The 20,954-nt window shown below is 40.9% G+C and overlaps 1 protein-coding gene across 4 annotated transcripts in view; it reads right to left on the bottom strand.

The window, feature by feature from the left end:
• LOC131579915 (von Willebrand factor D and EGF domain-containing protein-like) overlaps nucleotides 1–20,954 on the bottom strand; it is a 170,403-nt gene that overhangs the window by 132,334 nt on the left and 17,115 nt on the right. For all 4 annotated transcript variants that reach the window (XM_058840489.1, XM_058840491.1, XM_058840492.1 and 1 more), the window contains exon 2: nucleotides 1,933–2,126. In XM_058840489.1, coding sequence (XP_058696472.1) covers nucleotides 1,933–2,126 — 194 coding nt within the window. The remainder of the gene's footprint in view (nucleotides 1–1,932; nucleotides 2,127–20,954) is intronic.

Genomic DNA, 20,954 nt, shown 5'->3' with positions numbered 1-20,954 from the left:
TAATTGTATCTGGCCAGTATCAACACGATATCACCGGGCACATATTTTACAAGGTGCTGGGGTAATGTACTTTTTAATTCTGCCCCTGTATTGTCAGGCTTTATTTGGTCTCTTTTCTCTTCTGTCTGTTCAGGGTTTTGTCTTTGACTTTTTTAATTAAAATCAGCTCGCTCCAGCCAGACTGGAATGTCCAATAATAACTGCTTATTAAGGAGTGGAAGCTGCGCAGTTATTAATTTAAATTATTTTGTTCCAGAGGTTTTGCTGAAATTAAATGGAAAACCAAATCAAACAATGATTTAATTAAGTGGAAGAGATAGAATGTAGAGGCAGATTTAGAAGGTGAAGATCTAAAAGAAGCGTATTCTTCCAGTTTTGACATCTAACAGATGTAATCCTTCATCAGCATGGCGAAGCAGAGATTTACTGTCATTCAGAGGATAATGAAGAAACCAATGGCAAGAATTATGTTACAAGATAAGAAACTAAACTAATGAATATACCTTCACAAACCTGAATGAAAAACTCCAGAGAAGAGATTAAAAGAAACAAAGCATGCATTGTTAGACAGCAATCTCATACAGCTGAGCATTGCTACACACTCAAAAATTGTTAAAATATAATGAAAAATTAAATAATATTATAGAATATATATGTGCACTTGTAGAGCAACCTGGAGAACTTCATAGCACATTGGGAGATTTGAGGATGCCATGAAATTAATCTTTCAATAACAATCCTGCGAAATTATTAATGTTAATAAGATTTATAGTTTATATACTCAAAGTGTTAGAAATTCAACAGAAATAACAGCTGTCTCTTAACATTTCATTAAATGTTAAATAATTAAGATAAACTTCAGTTGTGACAAGTTCACAGGTCCGGTTTGAATGGGTATGAAATGTTTTTGCTAATTTTGAGAGGGTTCTCCAGTTAGACTCACCCCATACCAAACATCCTGGCACTCTAGGTTGAATATTTCATCTTCTAAGTAATTTATGGTAATTAGTTTATTATTTTATGAATAATTTTTAACTTTATGTTTGGAATTATGCTAACCTCCTGCAGTTGGGATATTTGAGGTGGTAATGACTTTAGTGAGGGGCTCAAGTTGCTCTGGTAACAATGATTGCAAGTTAAACATTATTGTCATACATATTAAACACACATAAAACCAGATAATTATTGCTTTGTCTCTTTTATAAAGTAGTCTTATGTGGTGGAGGGATTTTTGCTCCACAAAGCCATTAGCATACTTATGAAACTAAAGAAATTATTCAATGCAGAAAAAGATTCAACTTTAGCTTTTCCTTCAGTTTCCCCAGAGGTCGCTTTAAATATTATTTTTTTATGGTTTCTCCCTTCTGATTCCATCAGCAGAAGAAATCCCTAACTCATAATAATTTATATGGAAAAGAGTAAAGTTGCAGAATCCATTCTTAAAGCCATACAGTTGCTTGGAAAAAGCACAGCTTGAGGTGGCATAGTTTACTCTGTAGAGCTGGGAAACACCTGGTTTTATGTTGGGCTATTTCCTAGCCTTGGTTGAATGTTGGCTGCTCCGTAGGGATCCTGGTCTCTGACTAATGCCTTGAATATGACAGTGGTATTGTTGGTTTTGATGGTGGTGGTGGCAGTTTTGTTGCTGTTGGTTTTATTGGTGTTGCTGTTATTCTTGTATAATAATAATAATAGTAATAGCAACAACAACAACAACAACAATAATAATAGTAATTAATAATTAATAATAAATAAATAATACATCATAAATAAATAAATAATAAATCAATCATCAGCATCATCATCATCCAAGTGGTTTTCCCATTTCCACCCACCTCTCCCCACTGGTTACACAGTCTAGGAGAGCCCAGAGAGGGATGGGGAGGGAAACTCCCCGAGAGGATTTACTGCATCTCCCCAGCTTCTCCTGACCTCCACACATCTGGTGGGCATTTCCACGGGCCGCTGGCCCAGCATCAGGCGGTACCATGCCGGTGGCAAGGAGTGGTCACACACCAGGTCCTGGCTGGCCGCTCGCTGCAGCTCCAGGGAGTCGAAGCTGGTGCTCCTGTGGGGATTGCGGAGGATGCGGTGTCCCCCCGGCCAGCACTCGGGGGCTGGGGAGCCTGGAAAAGGGAAATCAGTAATAATTAATCACTTTAATTCCACTGGATGCTGCTAATAGCTGCTTAAATCCTATACCCTTTTCTGTATATAACATAATATATATATTATATATATATATATTTATTTATATATATAAAATATATAATAAATATAATATAATATAATATAATATAATATAATATAATATAATATAATATAATATAATATAATATAATATAATATAATATAATATAATATAATATAATATAATATAATATAATATAATATAATATAATATAATATAACATAATATAACATAATATAACATAATATAACATAATATAACATAATATAACATAATATAACATAAATAAATCCTATACCCCATTCTTTTTAGGATTGGGCTAACTTTCAAGGCAAACAAATCCAGATTTAAATATATCAAAGTGCAAATTTTGTAATAGAAAGATTTTAGTTATCTAGATTTTCGTCATATCTGAATCAAGACCAAGCCCCTTCACCTTTTAACGTGATTTCAGCCTAATTTTTGGGATAAACATCTGAGTCACTCCTCCTCAGAAATCAAGTAGTGTTTTGAGGTTCCAAAGCCTTGTGACCTTTGAAAGTATGTGGGGTTTTAATTTAATTTATTACATGCATGAGCGATTTAATCATGAAATAAATTGATGCTCAAGTGTAAAGTGCACTTTGCATGCTTTTAAATATGTGCTGAGAAGATTCAGAACAAGAAATGTTAAAAAAAGAAGAGAAATGGTATAGAAACAACTGTAAAGGGTTTTGGGAAATCAGCTCAAGTTAGGCTTGCAAATATTGAAGCCACAGGTCAGACTCACTTGAGGCAAAAAGCCAAACACATCAGGGATTGTGCGTGTGCATCTCAAAGTCTGAATCAAAGCTGCTGCCCCTTGACGTGTGTTTGTTTACTCGCCTGCCCTGTTTCTTTTCATACATCTCTTGACTTCTTTACAGAATATTCAATTCTTTTCTTCTCACCTAATAAAAAGAAGCCTTGTGGTGATTCTGTTAGAAGTTGTTTATCTCCAAAGAGCTGATCATGTAGCAAAAATGGCCTTTTCTCCATTATCTGAGGCGTTCCAGGTCCCTTTTCCCCACGTCAGCGCTGCAGAGTGGTCACAGGAGGGGACGAGGTGGAGTTGCTCTGCTCTGTGCCTCAGCAACAGAAGGCTCAGCTAATTTCTTGCTGCAGTAATCTTTAATTGCTAATGATGATGTAAGAGGCAGAGGCCACATCACAGGAATTGCACAACCTGGCAGTGAGCAAAATCACCTCTTTTCATTGTAAATAGAGCTTATTTATGTGGCACTGCTGACAGAGCCCTCCCCATAACTTAATTTTTCAAATGTCACTTTTCAGATTGTAACTCTGCTTTAATATTACGCCAGTGGCACCCTGAAACACATTTATCATTTTTATTTTATTGACAAGATACTCAGAAGGTCAAAGTCAATCCATTTATGGCGGTATTTTTAAAGATTATTTTGATTGTGCCAAAGGCAAGGCAATGGTATACAAGACAAATGGGGACAAAATGTAGCGTAACGAAGGCTTTATTGAAATTTTCAGGGAACTAAACTGTCAAAGCCATTGTAATTCCAATGCAAAATTCAGCTGAATTAATACAATTGCCTTTTTAAATAAAAAAGAAATGCCCTAAGCTTTCCTTTCCTATAGGTAAGAGACATTTCAGAGAGGGAACACTTGGAAATATTGCACCTCTAATTAAATCTGGGCTCAAATTCCTTCCCTCAGAAGTCCTTTCTGGAGACCACATGGACACGTCCTTTGCTAATTCCCAACCCAAGGGAAGATGTGACATTTCAGCAGACCAACTATTTTACAAAAATGAAAAGTTTACCCTTTATTTAAAAGCCCTTAAAAAAATGCAGACCCTTGCTGACCCCTCCAGTACCACTCAGAGCTTCTGTTAAAGGGATCAGAATCTTGGCTCCTGATGCCTTTTGCTTGCCTGAATTAGCTCCTGTCTGAACAAAAGGAAAAGGAATCTAAAAGCAAACAGCTCTTTGCACGGTATTGCCACGGGAATCTTGCAAGGACATTGTGATATAATCAATTGCATCCACTTTCTCAATAATAATAATAATATCAAATCGTGCCTTTAGATGTAACTAATAGCCTTCTGCTCGATATGTATTAGTTATAATCCAAATTCACACCACATGTTGTGGTCTTACCAGTGATTAACTACTCTGTCTAAACAATGCAAATATATCAGACACTGACACATGGCTAATTATTTTTCATCCCTGGCATGGTTTTGTTTGCAGTAGTTTAGAAAAGGCTTTCTCACATTGACACCAGAGGAGCTGAACGCTGCAGATGGGCCTGGCAAAGGCCAGGGAGGCACTTGGAGGAGCACATGGGGGAGAAGTGCAAGGTCCCTAGGGAGAGCAGTGTTCATCCAGGAAATTTAACAGGATTTGGGACAAAAGCCATGTGTTCAGTCCCGATGGAACCCTGGCTCAAACAGCCGCCTCTGAAGGTGTATTTTACCCTGAACTCCCTGCCAGAGTCTGTTCATGTACCTGTGCCTGGGTTTAGTTATGCTGGCAGGCTGTCATTGAGGAGGCAGGATGGAAAATTGATCTGCTGTCAACTCCCCTGGAGCCAACCTGACGGATTCTGTTCCCTGCCTGACGCGGATCAGACCGAGGCACGCGGAGCTGGTGGCACAAAAACCCTCACCCAGGTTTTGCAGAGAGCCATGGGCAAAACAAACCCTCAATTACTGAGTTCCCCTTGTAAAATGGTGCTTATTATGGCCCCATGACAGGATGATTGTAAACTTTAACATGCAAATTGCGGGCTGTGGTACAAGTTAATTACCTCTGGCTTTCCTGCAGGAATAAATGAATAAAGGCATCACTGTAAACAGACTTTATTATAAAAATGTTATTTAAAAGAAAACAACAAGAAGGCACAGCCTATCCCTGTTGGTTCTTCATCTGAGAGATGCCCACTTGTACCTTATGGTGGCTGCAGCTCCATTCAAATCAGATAAAACCTTGCTGTTAATTTTTAATTCAGGTGCAGGTGTCAAGCTTATGGACAGTCATGAAATGCTCAGCATCCCAGTTGTCCCCCTTCACATCCACATTCATGCCTAGTATGGAACCACTGCTGCTCTGGGCCATGCAGATTATGTTGTCTTAAAAAGGAAATATTTCTTTCATTAAAATAACAAATTTAATTTAATCCACCTGTATTACTGCTATTGTATTTAAGAGGACCATAAAAAAAAAAAAAATAAAAAAAAAGAGCTGGCTTTTTAGGGAGCTGGTCATTATGACCATTCTGCTTTCCTTCAGGAAGAAATTAAATGTTGCAGTAAGATTTTGTGGCTCTCTATCCAGAGCTGCTAGAATTAAATGCTGGGTGTACCTGGTGCTTTAGTCTCCTGCAAAGAGCTGCTTCTTGAACTGCCACCAACTCAGTATAGACAAGGAGCTGTTGCTAAGACATAAGGATTTGTTTGCTTTACTACACTCAAAAGCTTGTTTGTTGTTTTTTTTTTAATGTAACAATTTTTTGTCAGAAAGCTCTGGCTAAGAGACACTGAGTAGCTCCTTTTTGACACTGAAAGCAAACAAATAATAATACCTGCTGTATCTGCTAAGTGAAAATGACATTTGAGTAACTCTGGTGCAGGTTCCTTGGGGAAAAGCCTGTCTCCATCGAAGCCAGGATGTTGTTAATGCCTGGATGTTGAGAGTCACCTGTTAATGTGTGGGAAAGGAGGGGAAGCCTGAGGGCTTGCTGGGGAGAGGAGAGCCTCCTACAGGAGGCAGAAACATCCAGAAGTATCCCATGGAAAATGAGCAGGAGGTGGGTATCTGAACTGAATATGCTGCTGTGGACAGCTCTCAGCTAAAGGAAATATCCATGTGAGCACAGCTGGAGGAAGATGATTTGTGCCAGCAGGTCCTGGGGACAGCCTGGAAACCCATTCTGTGCTGGCCAATGTTGTACCAGGTGGCAGTGAGGCTCCACAGGGCTGTGCCAGGCACCAGCCAGACAAAACTCTGCAAAGGAGTTTTTAGGGATCACTTTGGGATGCTCTGTGCTTTGGGATACCTCCCTGCACACACATTTAGCACTGCTGGCTGCAGCTTGTGCCAAGCAGGTTGGTAGCTGGATGCTCTGCAAGCAGCTGAGTCACTTCTGCACCTCTTGGGCAGGGGTATTGGCAGAAAAAATGCTGCTTTGGGACCACCAGGCACTTGCTGAGGGTCTGTCCCTCCTGGCTGGTGCTCATGGCTGTGGGGTGAAGCATCAGCCATATCAGAGATAAAGCTAGGAAATTTAAGAGTGGCAGGCTGAAAAATCATAAGGAAATAACTTGCTAAACCTTTGCTTTCATTTCTGAAAACAGGTGAGTACAAGTGTAATAGAGCTTTACCTGTCCCTCTTGCTCCCAGTAAATATCAGTGGCTTACGTGGAGGAAGGTTTAAGAAGTTGTGAGATTTGTTTGTTTGCTTTGAATAGCGGCTGCAAATCAAATAATATCAATAGGTGATGGCAGCCAGGAAACCCTGAAAGAAATATAGTCCACAAGCCTGAGGTGCACGTTTGCTTTGGGCAAAGCCACACAATATATCTAAAGGGCATTCTAAAGCCTGGGGAAATAGCTGGCAAATTGTAAAATAACTTTTGTGTGGAGGGTGAATGAAAAGCCAGTGGCTGATGCAGGCAATGCTAACCAACAGCAGCATTTGGTGACGGGCTGTGATTGCTCTGTGACCAGGAGAGATGTGTCCCCACATATATTACATATATTCAGATTTCCTTCTTGCCATCATCTCCCACATTGTGGGAACACAATCTGGAGTTTCCTCCCCAAATACAAATATGTATACATACCTATATATGAAAAAAAAAAAATAAATCAACTTATGTATGAGTCCTTGTGTTTTTGACATTTGTATAGCATACAGTAAATTTGTCAAGTCCCTCCCTCTGTGGCAGATTTTCATATTTCTGCTTTTTGTTTCTTACAGTCCACAGTGAAACAGAACCTTTTCCAGCATGTTTGACTTTCTCTTCACGGGAAAATTGTGAAATATTTTCATTTGGAAAAGTCAGTCTGAAATGCTGAGGCTAAAAATTCATAACTCCAAATTAATTGCAGACAAAGGTTGTGTTCCCTTTCTTCTCTTTCTCTTTTAGAAACACAAGGAAAATTTTAATCTCCAGCCTTCCATGCTCAGGGACTGCCTTTCAGTGATGTTGAAAAGCTCAGATAAGAGTTTCTGAAACTTTCAGCATGTCAGTGCCATCACTTCCCCATATTATGGTTTACCACACACTGAAAGAGAGTTTATGTAGAGAAGGAAAGGCAGATGTTGGGAAAGGGAAATTCTTTCCAAGCTCTTCACAGACATGTTCAAAATAAAAATAGAATCCAATCGATCTGACAACATTTAAAAATTCCTTTTGGTGGGTGCACATTCCAGGTGAACAAACATCTATTAATAAATATTTGTAGCTAAGGAACACCTGACAGTTTATTAAAGATCAAAGTTCCTGCCTTATTTCACCAATACTTTAAAGAATTTGCTTCAATTATTCTGCCTGTTGATGACAAAAAATTTCATTCTTAACGATATTCAGAGATAGAAATTTGTTGTGAATGACAGTGATCACTACATTAAAATGCTTGAACCATGAGTGCTCCTCTGGTAGATAAAACATAATAACTGTATTTAAAAACCTTGATAGCTAATAAGTAAAGCTATTTTCAGGAATTTCAGAAGGAGAGGAACCTCCTACTGAACTGAAATGATAAGGAAGCCCATTGTACAAACACCACACACACATAATGGCCAGGTCTTAAGCAAGTCACAAAGCATTCATACGGCAAAATTGATAGAGATAAATGAACCATTGTGCAAAATGAATGTAATTATAGAAATTCTGACCCAGGAAGAGGCAAGAGGCTGAGCACTTGCTGAAAAGAATATGACATTTAATACATGTTATTTGTACTGAATAACAGGCAGATCTGAGAAGAAAAACCCCTCCTACAATGCGAAGGTGTTGCTTTATCATGCATCTGAATTTCATTTGTCTGGGAGCAAGGTCACTTGTCATCCTGCTCTTCTGTGGAGTAAAGCAATAAACTATTGACAAACCAAGGGCCAACGCTCAGTTCCAGAGCAAACAATTATTTATTCATGCTCGTATCTCTTATCTTGCCTTGCATTTCTATTTTTAACTTGTGGTTTAAAAAGGAGGAATTGATTATGTGAGACTTTTCTTCCAGTTTGTGTATCCCCTGAATAATTTTCAGAATAATAAGGTGTATACAGCCCACACAGGAGGATGCAGAGACAGGCAGAAAAGCACTTTATGTGGGGCCAGAAGAGGTGTCAAGATGGGCTGACCACATAGGTGAAAAGAAAGAGTCCCTGTGAAGAGTGTGAGCAAAGGCTGAGGAGCTTCCTGGCAGGTTACAGTGGAGTTTAGAGAACTGTCACAGCAGATGGGATGGACAGCACTTTCTGCAGTGCTCCATAAATAGAGAAGATGAAAGAATTTTTTATCCTGAGGGACAATATGTATGGGCAGCTGAAGTAAATGAGCCGAGAAGTGTCCAGCAGAAATGTTTTCCTTTAAAATGTTTCAGTCTCCAAGAATCACTGTCTGGCATCTCTCATCAATGTGAAAATTGCTCATGGATAACGTGGTTGACACAAAAAGGACAGGAAACATCACAAGGATATAAAGCAGTTGTACAGTCCAGGTGAAGTCAGTACTTTGCAAAATGCAGCCTCATCTATTGAATGTGCCAGTTAGAAAAAATCAGCAAAGCCAAATTGTGTCAATAGCTCTATTAGATTTGACCAAGTCTCCTCCTCACTCATTCTGGCTCAGCCCTAGGGCCAGGAAGGCTGAGAATCTGAATATAGAAATCACTATTGCTGTGTCACAACAGAATTCAAAACCTCATAAATTTCCTCAAGTTATCTCTAAGTTAATGATGATGCCTATAAGGGCTTCTGAGCAATCAATAAAAAGGTAATTATAATTATTGTTATTGATTGGTCTATTTTTGCTCTCATCCCTCAGAATGAAAAAGTGATATCAAAGGAAAAGGGTCTTTCTTACCTCCTAATCTCAGTTGAGCATACAGTCACAGATGTAGCTTTCCTAAATAGAAGTAGCAAAAACAAACCCACAGGTTTTGATTTCAGAAGCCAACGGGCTCTATTCAGATGGAAATTTGATTTCCATGGTTTACCCCCTTGAGAGCTGGAGCTGTTCCTACCCCTCAGCCACGACACTCATTACCATTCTGGAGCCACACATTTTTCCAGACTGCTCCCATGGACAATGCTGAATTTTGGCCGCTTTTTCCTGCATTTCCTCAATGCAGTGCTGCATGTGGGTGATATTGTGCTGGGGACAGTGTCACCACTCCCTTGCTGCCAGTGCTTCCAGGATGCAGCAGAGGCTGGAGAGCAGATAAGGGCACTCAGAGTGCGGGAGGCTCAGCGCTGCCAAATTCCAGGTCCGCGGCTGTGATTTAGCTCCTAATGGATGCAGGGTGACGAGGCAATTTTTCCTGCTATTGTTTTGCTATTATTCATTGCTGTTATTCATCCCATTCACTGGCACAACTGTGGCTTCAGCCCTTCACGTGTTTATAATGGGCTTTTCTGTCAGGGCTCTGACATTTAGGATAAATGGCCGCGTTCCCTCTTGCCTTTGGAGTAAGGCTTTATTTGTTACAGTGCTGCAATTATGTACACAGACATGCTCCACTTCCCAGCTACTGCACAAACACCGAAGGATCTCTCCATCCCACCAAAATTTAGGTTTCCTTTGACCCTGTCCTTCATCCCCTTGTGGCCTGCCTGCTGTGTGAAACTTGGAGAGAGTTGATGTGAAACAGGCTCAAGCACATAGCAGCTCCTGCTGTGGATGCAGAAAGTTCTTCTCATGCATTGTAGCACTCTGGATGGATTTAAAAAATATTGAAATAAAAGGTCATGAGCTAGAAATAGCCAGCAGCCTGCCTGGCCACTGTGATAAGATAAAGCTGTGTACTCCCAACCGTGGAATTGCGACATTAAGCCTAATAGATTTCTAAAATCCAAATTTATCAGCAATCCTCACTGTTTGTTTCTTCAACTTTCGGAAGGCACAGATTCTGTATTTATAGTCATGGTATCTTCAAACCTAAAATAAATCTGTGCCTTCCTCCCCTAGAAACAGGATTGTATCAGTTCCAGGCGGCGTTTTCCCTGAGCCACGATGGTATTCCAGGGAATCTCACACACCTGGTTGTGTGTCTAGCACCTGACAGAGGTCTGGTAATGCCTATTCACACCCTGAAACAGTTTCTCTCAGTTCCTGTATACAAAACCCTCCAGATAAATGTATTTGCTATTTTTATTTAGTTGAATTTAGCTCCCAGTTCTAACAGGCACTGATTTTCCTTTTTTGTTCAGGGTCATCTCTGCTTTGGTTGCTCCACAGATCTCTGTTTATTTGTCAGGGGTAGTAGGATCATCAATAAAAATAGCAAGGTTTAAGGAACCTATAAGGCCTTCAGCTATAAGCTGCTTTTTGATGTAAAAGAAAATTCAGCTCAGCAGGAATCAGCTGGGTCTTCACCACATTTACAGCTGATACCTGTGCAACCATTTAGGATGTAATTACAATAATAAGAAAAAAATCTCCATAATTATATATATATGTAAAGCCAGATGCCTTTCTGTGGCCATCCAGCCAGAGCTGCAGGTACAGATCAGCACGATCACAGGGGACATGGGGGATTAGGGAGGCACAGGAATAAACAGCAGACAATTGTTGCCCCATATGGTGAGTATTATAGGCAGCTGTGCTTTGATCAGGACCAGCCGTGCAGAAGACAAACCTACTGATTTCTTCTCATTTACACTGAATTAACTTTGATCACAGTGTAGGTTTGTGTGTTTTAAAGCTTCTGCTGTCTTAAAAATGTGCTGGGGAGGTCTGTGTCCTCAGAAGGGAGGAAATGAGCAGAAATGTCCCTCAGTCAGGCTGATCTGGCTGTGGGAGGGTTTCCCATGCAGGGATGGACTGGAATGGGATGGGGATTTCTTCCACCACGATCAACGTGGTGTTTCTTACAGGAGGTATAGCACTGGCACTTCCTTTCTTTAGAAAGGAAATAAAAGAAAATCAGATTGCCAGATGGAGTATTCTCAATGGGAACCACTCTCCTCCTCAGACACTGACAATGCAGCACAGTTTCTTCTCACCAGATGAGATGAATCCTAGCAATTTTTTATTTCCATGGAGCCATTTCCATGCTGAGCTTTTCATTCTACTCTTCCACTTCCTTTTTGCCTGATAACAGCCACGGCATGCTTTTAGATTATAAAATAAAGTTACACCTTTTAGTGAAATACATGGTTTAAAAAATAGCGTTACTGAGATGAAGGAGGAAGCAACCAGATCTGTTCTTTTGCTAGGGAATAATTCAGCTGGAAATGTTATCTGGGCATCTCCATCCCTCGGTAAACAAGGTGATTACAGGCAGAAAGGCAGTATTTCAGGTTTTCTTCCATCTTTCTGTTATCAAAACAAGACTCGGTTTTGCATTCTTAGTTGGTAATTGGCTAATAACTGTAATTTTCATCCTGAGAAGATAGGCCAGAAACCAGTGTTCAGAAACAATATGACAATTGATCAATTCTTCATTAGACTTGATGCATTCAGGTTACCACAGTCATTTCTTTTGCAATTTGAGCTAAAAATAAAAACAATTGGCAAAAATGTAGTCAAGCAATTTCAGATTGGAAAGCCATAACACAAATTAATGCACAAAGAAACAGCAGGCAATCAATTTATCATTTGCTACTTTATTCTTTAGCAATTTGCAGTCATTGCTGAGTTGCTTCTGAAACTTGTAAAATTTGATTATGTGAGACCTGGTGAGTGTCAAGCTTTGGTCATTTCTGTGTTGTGTTTTATAAGTTGTTTTATGACAAAAGGACATAACCTCAAGCTGTGCCAGGGCAGGTTCAGGCTGGGAATCAGAAAAATTTATTCACTGAAAAGGTTGTTAAGCACTAGAATGGACTTTCCAGGGAAAGTGGTGGAGTCACCCTGGCTGGAGGTGCTCAAGAATTGACTGGATGTGGCACTCAATGCTCTGGTTTAGTTAAAAAGGTGTTGTGTGGCCAAAGGTTGGACTCAATCATCTTAGAGGTTTTTTCCAACCTTGATGATTCTGTGGTTCTGTGATTCCATTCTAGGAGCTGGCTGGAGAACAGAGGCTTTGTATAGGTAGACCTGTCTGACATGTGCTGATACCCTGCACAAGCAAACATAGCCTGGAAACCCTGGCATCAATATTGCTATAGTTTTCTACAATTAACCCAGCTCAGAGAAGGTTTAGTTACGCTTAAAACTTCAAACACCACTTTAAAAGCCACAGTGTGGACAGCAGAGCAGAGCCAGCTGTGGTTCCACGTGCAAGAGTGGCTGTTGCCTCTCCCACTGCACCTTCAGTGGGGTAGCACAGAGATGTGATGAAGTTTTTAAGCCCAGGGTTTGCATAACTCACCTGCCAGCCCATGAACAAAAGGGTTTGCCTGTGACTGGGGAGTGGTGGTGCCTGCTTTGCTGTGCAGCCCTTACACCCCTCACATTTACCCACGGGTGACTTCAAGAGCAGCTTCTCTTTTATTATCCCTCACAATGCTCATCTTTTGCATTCAAAATGAGGAGCCTGTTAACCCTCTGTAGCCCTGATGATGAACTGAGTTGTCTAAGTGCTGCTTGCAAACAGCAGAAATGCTCTGAGAGGCCCTGGCTGTGTTTGGAGCACAGGCTACAGAACACCAGCAGAAGGTAAAAAAGCAGGTGACAGGAGCAGGGTGACTTGGGGACATTTTCTGCTGGGTTTGAGCTTCATGGGCAGATTTGGAGCTGGCTGATCTTTCCTGACTTCAAACCATGACTGCCATGTGCTGGGGCAATGGCCTGAGCCTTTGGCTGTTTCATGGCACAGTCCCTCCCACTGAAACCACTCTTTTCTATAATATTTTTAAACTAATCAATATAAGTAAGAACACTCTAACTTTGCCAACTTCCAATGCTGTTTCCCGTCTTTGAATTTGAATATTCAATTCTGTTTATAAAATGCATGATTTCTTGAAGAAAACTTACAGGTCTAATACCAAAATGTTCTGCTGCCTCTTTGCTGGACTCTCATTCTCACCCCATATTACTTAAGCAAGCTTTTACCCTTTGACCACGATCTGCAGCTCTCTGTGATGATCTCAGCTCTCCCTCAATGATCCTTGTGGGTCCCTTCCAATTCAGGCTACTCTAGGATTCTATTTTTAACCCACATAGGATTTAAAATGTGGTGTGGAAGAAAATCCAGGGTACAAATTTACTGTGAAGATCTTTGCTAGATATTCCTTAGCCTCTCATTCCTCCTCTGTCATGCCACAGTAACACTGTAGGCTAAAGTCAAGTTCCATTTCATCCTTTCTATTATTTGCTGAAATAAATGTCTGGTGCTAAGCAAGGCACTCAAATCTAGGTTATTCCCACACAGAACCTGTAGATTCAGCAGCATGGCTTGATATTAATAACATCTGAATGGCTAAATCCCTGCAAAGTGGGGTAAAAGTTTGCTCCTAGGGATCCAGCAAACACGCTTAAACCACTGAATTGTCTTAATTCTAAAATAGCCTTCCAGCAGCACCACAGGGCCAGGATACACTCATGGGTTATTTTGCTGTGTCTGGAATTTTGAGACTATTCCAGAGACATGAAGGCACAATGAAAAGCAGAGTTGGACAAACATGTGAAGGCTTGAGGTATAAAAGGATTAACAGATGCTAATGTTCTACATTTTCCTGCTGCAATAATATAAGTGCAGACAGCACCCAGAGCAAAGCAGAAAGTGAAAGATTGCATGTAGGAGGGACAGAAAGACATGGCTATTGTGGTGGGCTGCTGTAAATTTTGAGAGAAGGCAACTGTTGAACAGATGTTACCAGCACACAGAAGATTTAGTGTGTAGATGATTTGCAATTCACTGGTCTGCTGAGGAGAAGTTACTTTTTTCAATCTAAAGTAAAATCTTTCCATTTTCCCAGAGAAATATAATCTTTAAAATCACAAAGGATGATTGATAATATAGAAATTGAAGCTAAACTCCTCTTCAACCAAAAATTAAACATCTTGGAAGCAGGAGGCATTGGGGCATTTTGTTTGCAAAGACATTGAAAGGAAAAAAAAAATAAACTTTCTGAAAATATAGCTCTTTTTCTCTAGGCTAAATAACTTGTCAGATTCAAAATGAAATTATGGTAGATCTTGCTGATGTGGGAAAAAGTGTCACTGATACCATTTTAACCCCTGTTAACCCAAAACACTCTCCCAAGGGTGCTCACAGAGTTGGGTTTGCACCAAGGAGCATTATCCCTCTGTTTCTGCTTTCCTTATCTCAATTTCCTTCATTCACATGAGCTGCTTTGTAGGATGAGCTCTTGGTGTTGTTTTTTTTTAAATTTAAATTCTGATTTTTTTTAAATTCCAGGTCCAAAATGCAGATCACCTCAAGTAAGGATGTGTAATTTTAATTTATCTCCCATACAGTAGTGATCAAGCATGTCAATGAATACCTCCCCTAGACACTCCAGCAAGATTTTTACATATTTCTTCAACAGAACAACAGTCTTCATCCATCCTGAGAGACAGCTACTCTTACTACAGATTTGGACCTTTTGGGTTGCAATTCTTCATGGTCACAATGTAAATTTGTTGATGTTGGCAGCCACACTGACCTGCCATTGGGGTCCCAGTCACTGGCACGGATAATGCAGGGCAGCTCTGACTCCAGCTGGCCACAAAATAATTTCTGTGTTGCTCTCAAGCTCATTTCTTGGTATTTGTTGCTTATTCATTATGAGTCCTGACTGCAGAGAGCACATCAAAGTGGAATTTTTCTCTTTAATCAGCGACCAAAAACATTATCACTCTGATCATAGGATTGTAGTCTCCATATTTTCTTCTCAGACCTATTCTTGGAATGTGTCCCATCTTTTAAAATCCTCTTCTAAGGTAGGAAAAATTACCTTTTCTCTTTCAAGGGAAACCTTTTCTTAGGAGATAGACTTTGTGGGTATATGCCAAGAATGACATAGGTTTTTATATAGATTAAATATTATTTGCAGTATTTTCGCATCACCAAAGTCCTTTCCAAGATTTCTTACAACAGCAGGTTATTTTGGTTGTGATTACACAAGAAGTGACAGTCCAGCTCTTTGCAAAAGCTTCTGCAAATAGTCATTAAGCTAAATCTCTTTTCCCCTGAGAGTGGGATGTAAAGAACTGACATGTGATCCTCTGTGTGTGCACATGAAATATGCAGAAGAGACTGTTTTTCACCCTTTTTAAAAGATAGGTGTATAATAACTATATTATACAGATATTAGATATTTATAATAATTAAAACAAGAGTTGATGTTTTCCTGCCAGAACAAGCAGAAGTTGGACCTGTTAACAAACAATGTCTAGATTAAAAGGAATAAACAGACCAATTAATCACTTCTTCAGGCCGAGTAAAATTAACAGCTGAGTTAGCACCTCTTACACTGAGAGGGGGGAAAAATCTTTGTCTACGAGGTAAAACCTTGCTAGAAGGAGAAAGAGAGGGATGCTCTGGGGACAGACTGCCTGTCCCTGCTGTCCTGAGGTCCAAGCCAGGAGCAGGGAACCACAGGACACTCGGGCACTGCAATGGAAAGGCAAAGCAAACAGGGCAGGAAAGGACTGGGGAAGGTCATTTAATCCCCCTGCATCCAACACAACACCCCAGGGATTGCACAGCCCCATTTGTCACACATGAGATAACCTCTGTGAACTTTAGGGCTGCTAAATTGCTGGGTGTGTGCTTTCAGCAGAGTTGCTTTGGAGCAGGATTTACCTCCCTGAAATTCCCTAAAACACCTCAGAAATTCATTTGCTCAGCACCTCCAGAGCTGCCCTGGGGAATATCTGCAGGTCCCTCTGAGGAGAGGACTCCAGGCAGTCCCCCATTGCTCAGCACCAAGGGGGCCTTGTTCTGGTCAGGGCTTGGCATGGATTTTCTGTGCTTGTTTTACTCTCTCCCTGCTCACAGCTTGTCCCTGAGTATTTGGATTCAGTTGCAAGTAAAGAGAGTCAGGTACTATATGTTAATTCCAGTATGCTTTTTTGGCTGATAAAAGTGAAAAGTATAAGCTCTTGGGGAGATTATTGCATATAAATAGACTAAAGCAATGGCATGGAGAACCTAGCCAAGCAGTAGCTTCACCATTAAGATTTTATCTAAATGATCCAATGTTATGAAGGAAGAAATAAGCAGCAGAAGGCTGGGTAGCAAGTTCAAACTACCTAAAAATCTGATTTCTGGTCATGCAGAGGTTTTGAATGTCGAGGTTTTAGTATGTCTGAGAGATGCTCAGGCTGTGGTGGTGCATCAGAACAGTTAATCTCTTGCTGGGGTGATTGTGTACATTTTGCTCGAGCAAACAAATATAAGTGGCAAGGGAAAGGATGTTGTTCCTTGACGCAGTTGTTCTCCTGACACTTCACACTGTGAAATACACTCCAATTTCCCAATAGAAAGAAACTGAAATTATGAAGAATAAGATTGACTGAAATGGATGACAGTGTTTAAAAAATGTTAGCTAGTATTGATGTTTTGGAGGAAAAAAATTACTCCAGGAATGCTGCCCCGAGGAGGTGATGGATAGGGCTGCCACAGGGCCGTGTCATGCTGGATAAGTCACTCCAGCTGTGTCAGAGGTGATCATTACTCCTGTGCTCCTTGTTTTCTGGGTGCCTGACTGACGACCCTGGTATGCAGAAATATGAGGCACTTAAAGCTTAGCTGCCTCTGAAATCTCGATGTTGGAGCTGGCTGTGAGCTTTCTGATGAAAATCTTTTTATTTTCTGCTGGAAAATGTTGACTCGCCACAGCTGAGATTTTCACAGGGTGTGTTTCTCCATTGAAGCTCTTGTTGTGTGATTTTTAGTACAGAATTGCTGGAGGGGAAAAAGGGAGAAAAGAAAAGGGAGAAAGTTCTGCACTTTGGCATAATCAAAGCACATGAGAAACCACAAAATGAGGGGCTTGGGCTCTGCTCTGGGTCTGCCTGAGCAAAACTTCCCAAATTAATGTCACTGCCTCCTGGGCTGATAGCTACTAGGGGGTTGTAGATGTGGGGAAAGGGGAGGAGAAGAGGATATTTCTCCCTTTCCCTCTCTTTCTTTGCTTTTTTTCTCTTTTCTTTGCTTTTACTAAACATTTCAAAAGAACTTGTTTCATTTCAGTGTGAAAGAGTGAAAAAAGGTCTCTGTGCTCCTCATGAAAGGGAAGAGCAGCTGTGTGCCTGGCTGTGTTTTGGGCAGCTGTGGGTTCAGGGAACAGACACCTCAGCAGATGGGACACACCCAGCCCCATTTCCCTGTCTCTGCAACAAAAATTGTTGTCCTGGAGAAGTTGGTGAAGGCAGGATACCCCACACCTCACACTTGCCTCCTACTGACCAGTAATGCTGTAAGAGAAGAGAATTGGCTCACATGGTGCAACTATAATCCATCATAATCCACACCAGCCTTTTCCTTATTTCCCTGTTTTCTGAGGGAGGATTTAAGGTTGTTAAGCCATGCACCTGTGGGGTTTGCCTGTCCTCCTCCTAGTCCCAGATGAAGGCACTTTTGTGTGCAGTGATCCCCCAGACAAAGAGTCTCACCATTTAAATCATTGCTGACTCTTTTCCAGCCCTTCTCAGGGTGGTCTCCCTCCTTCTCCACCATCTGTGGCTGTGAGGAGTAGCCAGCTCTTGCCTCTCTGCTTCACATGTTAGAAGAATAAACACAGCCCCTTCCAGTGCTCCCTTCTCTAAGGTAAGCCTCTTTCCTTTTCACTTTCCTTTCAGGTCACATTTCCAGGTCCCTTGTTACCATTGCCGCTCACTTTCTGAACTGAACTCTAATTTGTCCAGCTTTTTTCAGTAGGATGATCAAAATTAGCACAGTAGTCCAGGTGTGGCCTCTCCAATCCATGTACACAGGTCTAATGAGTCGCTGTGTTTTATGTGCACTAAGCTCAGTAACAAATTCAATTCTTAATTTTTCCTAATAACCCTGCAAGTTGCAAATCATTAGGAACCTGCATGGAAGGCAGTCTGGCTGGTTTGTAGCACCTCAAACCATACTTTTTTTCACTTTTTCTTGTTAAGCACTGAATTTTTGTCTCTGTTTTTGCCCTTTGGATGTCAGAAGTTCTGCGTTCATTTTTGAAGGCAACTGTTGCTTCTAATGATTTGTTTTTTACTCATGGTGGTATACCCATTTTTAGTTATTTCTCTCTTTATTGTACCTTGTGTTCTTATTAAGGTCTAGAAATAAACTGCTAAATATCTGATTGTAATGAAACATCTCTGAGAAAAATGAAGTAAAAAAGATTTTGAATGCATTTATATTCCCTTTATATTACCTGCTCTTCTTCCCTGTTAATGGATCTGCACTACTTTCCTTTACCTTTAACACTGATATTATTTTGCATTCACCCTATGAAGGTGATGAAAGTAAATGAATGACTGCAAATTAGGTACCTGTTAGTAAAATAAAGAAAAAAATCCCTTCTGGAAATAAATGGGATTTCCAAGATGGGTTTTGCTACTTTGAGCAAAGCATGCATTAAAGCCAGGTGCTCACACCGAGAGTGACATGAAATACTGGCTGACTGCTCTGCAGTGGGGTGTCACCACTCCTGGGAGCTGCAGGGAGCACCAGTCCTGCAGGGAATCAGGGCATGGTGATGCCACAGGGGCTGGGTCACGATTTACAGGCACGAGGAGTAAATTGCAGAGCAGCAAACAGCTGCACTTCGGGGTTTCCTGCCTGGTGAGCACTTCCCACTGTGACTTCCTCTGCTGATGGATGGAAATATCTGCTCTGCCCTGGCAGTGTCCTGCCAGGTCCTTCAGGGCACTGAGTGCTCCCTTGCCTTGGGAGGAGTTGGGGCTTTCCCTCCTGCCTGGGGCTGTACCTTGTGTCTGTCACTGCTCCATCTTTTCATAGCTCCTTATCCTCTGGAAAAGGACAGAGTGATAAAAATACCCTTAGTGAACATTTGCAGACATTTCCAGTGCTGTGGTGTGTGCTGGGACTGATTGCAGCAGTGCTGCTGTCCCCAGGGCTGGAACCCTGCCTGTCCCACATGTGAGCACCTGTGCTGTGACTCGTGTCCACACCCTTCTTCCCAGAGGGAAACAATTCCAGTGGGCTGTGTTGTCTCTGAAGTGACCAGGGTTTCCTGCAATAAGGCTGTTCTTACCTGGTGACCTGCAGTAAAATTAAGACCTTATTTTCTGCTGAAGAGGTGTGAACAACCACCAGAGTCAGTCCAGACTTGATCTTGTTTTTGTCTCAAATACTTTTTTTTTTTCCCTTGTACATTTTTTTATTCTCTTGTCCAGTCTGGCTGCTGGGGATTTTGCTCACAGGCTGTCATCTGACCTTTCTGCCCATGACTGTAAAATTAATTAAACATGCCTCTCTCTAAGCATGTTCACTAAACAGACTTCATTCCAGCACTAGTTAGTACAGAGCTCCCATCAATATTAACAGGAAATATCTAAATACAGGGCATGACAATTCTGCACTCTGCCTGTTGTACAAATCAGCTCACTGTCCATCTTCTCCATGTCCTATATGTGTAGCCTTTTGTCTCCTGTGTCCTTTTGACTTAATTTTAGTTTGCCCTCTACTTTCCCCTCCATTACTGTGTTATACATGGGCAGTTGGCTGTGTGACTTAATCATATTGGTCTCCTCCTGCTGTTTTACCTCAATCATCTCCAACCTTTCTCCACTGAACTGACAAAGGTACTTTCCTCTGTGCCACGGAAAGCTTGAGCTAAACCAATATGACAGAGCTGGAGTTCTGCATGCATAATTTCAATAACATCCCGTGTAACCAGTCACCGGGCTGAGCTCTTTTTAATGAAATCACCCTTGTTATCAGCCTGTTTTCATTCAGTTCTCACAGAAGGATTGCTCACAGCATGAGTCATGCCAGGCATTTCAGTGTCTCTCTCAGGAAAACAGTAAAGATAATAAAAAGGGGTAAAAGCGTAAAAACATTTGGAAATACAACACTTAGGAACAGTGATACTGCTGATAATTTTCAGCCATTTTGCAGAACATTAAGGAAAAGAAAACCCAGTAAAATGCCAAAAGTGACATTTTATTCATTGATTTTTTTTATTTTTTTAAAAAAAATTATTTCTGGGCTTATTTGCATCATTGCGCAACTCTAAAGTTCCATCTTTTTTTCATTTTAAGGTCTTCTGCTCTCAGAACTTTCTTCTCCACAGAATAATAGAAAGCTCAGCGGGACAGGAAAAGACATTTATTTAATCATGTGAGGTTGGGGCTGAGCCCCCTGCCATGGCTCCAGTGAGGTGGTACCAAGGAGCTGAGGAGAAATGTTCCCTCCTGCTGCTGCTGCCACCCTTGGGGAGCAGGGTGAGCACTGTCCTCTGGCTGGGGAGCTGTTTTCTGACCTCAATCCTCTCCTGGCTAAGCAAGGGAGGCACCACACACACAAATATGCTCTGAGATCATCTGTTGTTTGGGTTCTTTTTACATATGTTTTCCCCTGAAAAGTACTTTATTTTATTTTTTCTTTTTTGCAAAGTCAACTGGTGATATCTACATCATTATGGAGCTTTCCTGGCACTGCATCTGCTGATTGATGGCAGTGAAAATGCAACATAT

This window comes from Poecile atricapillus, chromosome 5 (assembly GCF_030490865.1).
Source record: "Poecile atricapillus isolate bPoeAtr1 chromosome 5, bPoeAtr1.hap1, whole genome shotgun sequence".
Lineage (NCBI taxonomy): Eukaryota > Metazoa > Chordata > Aves > Passeriformes > Paridae > Poecile > Poecile atricapillus.
Note: the sequence above shows the minus strand (reverse complement) of the source record. Positions and strands in the feature narration are given on the sequence as shown.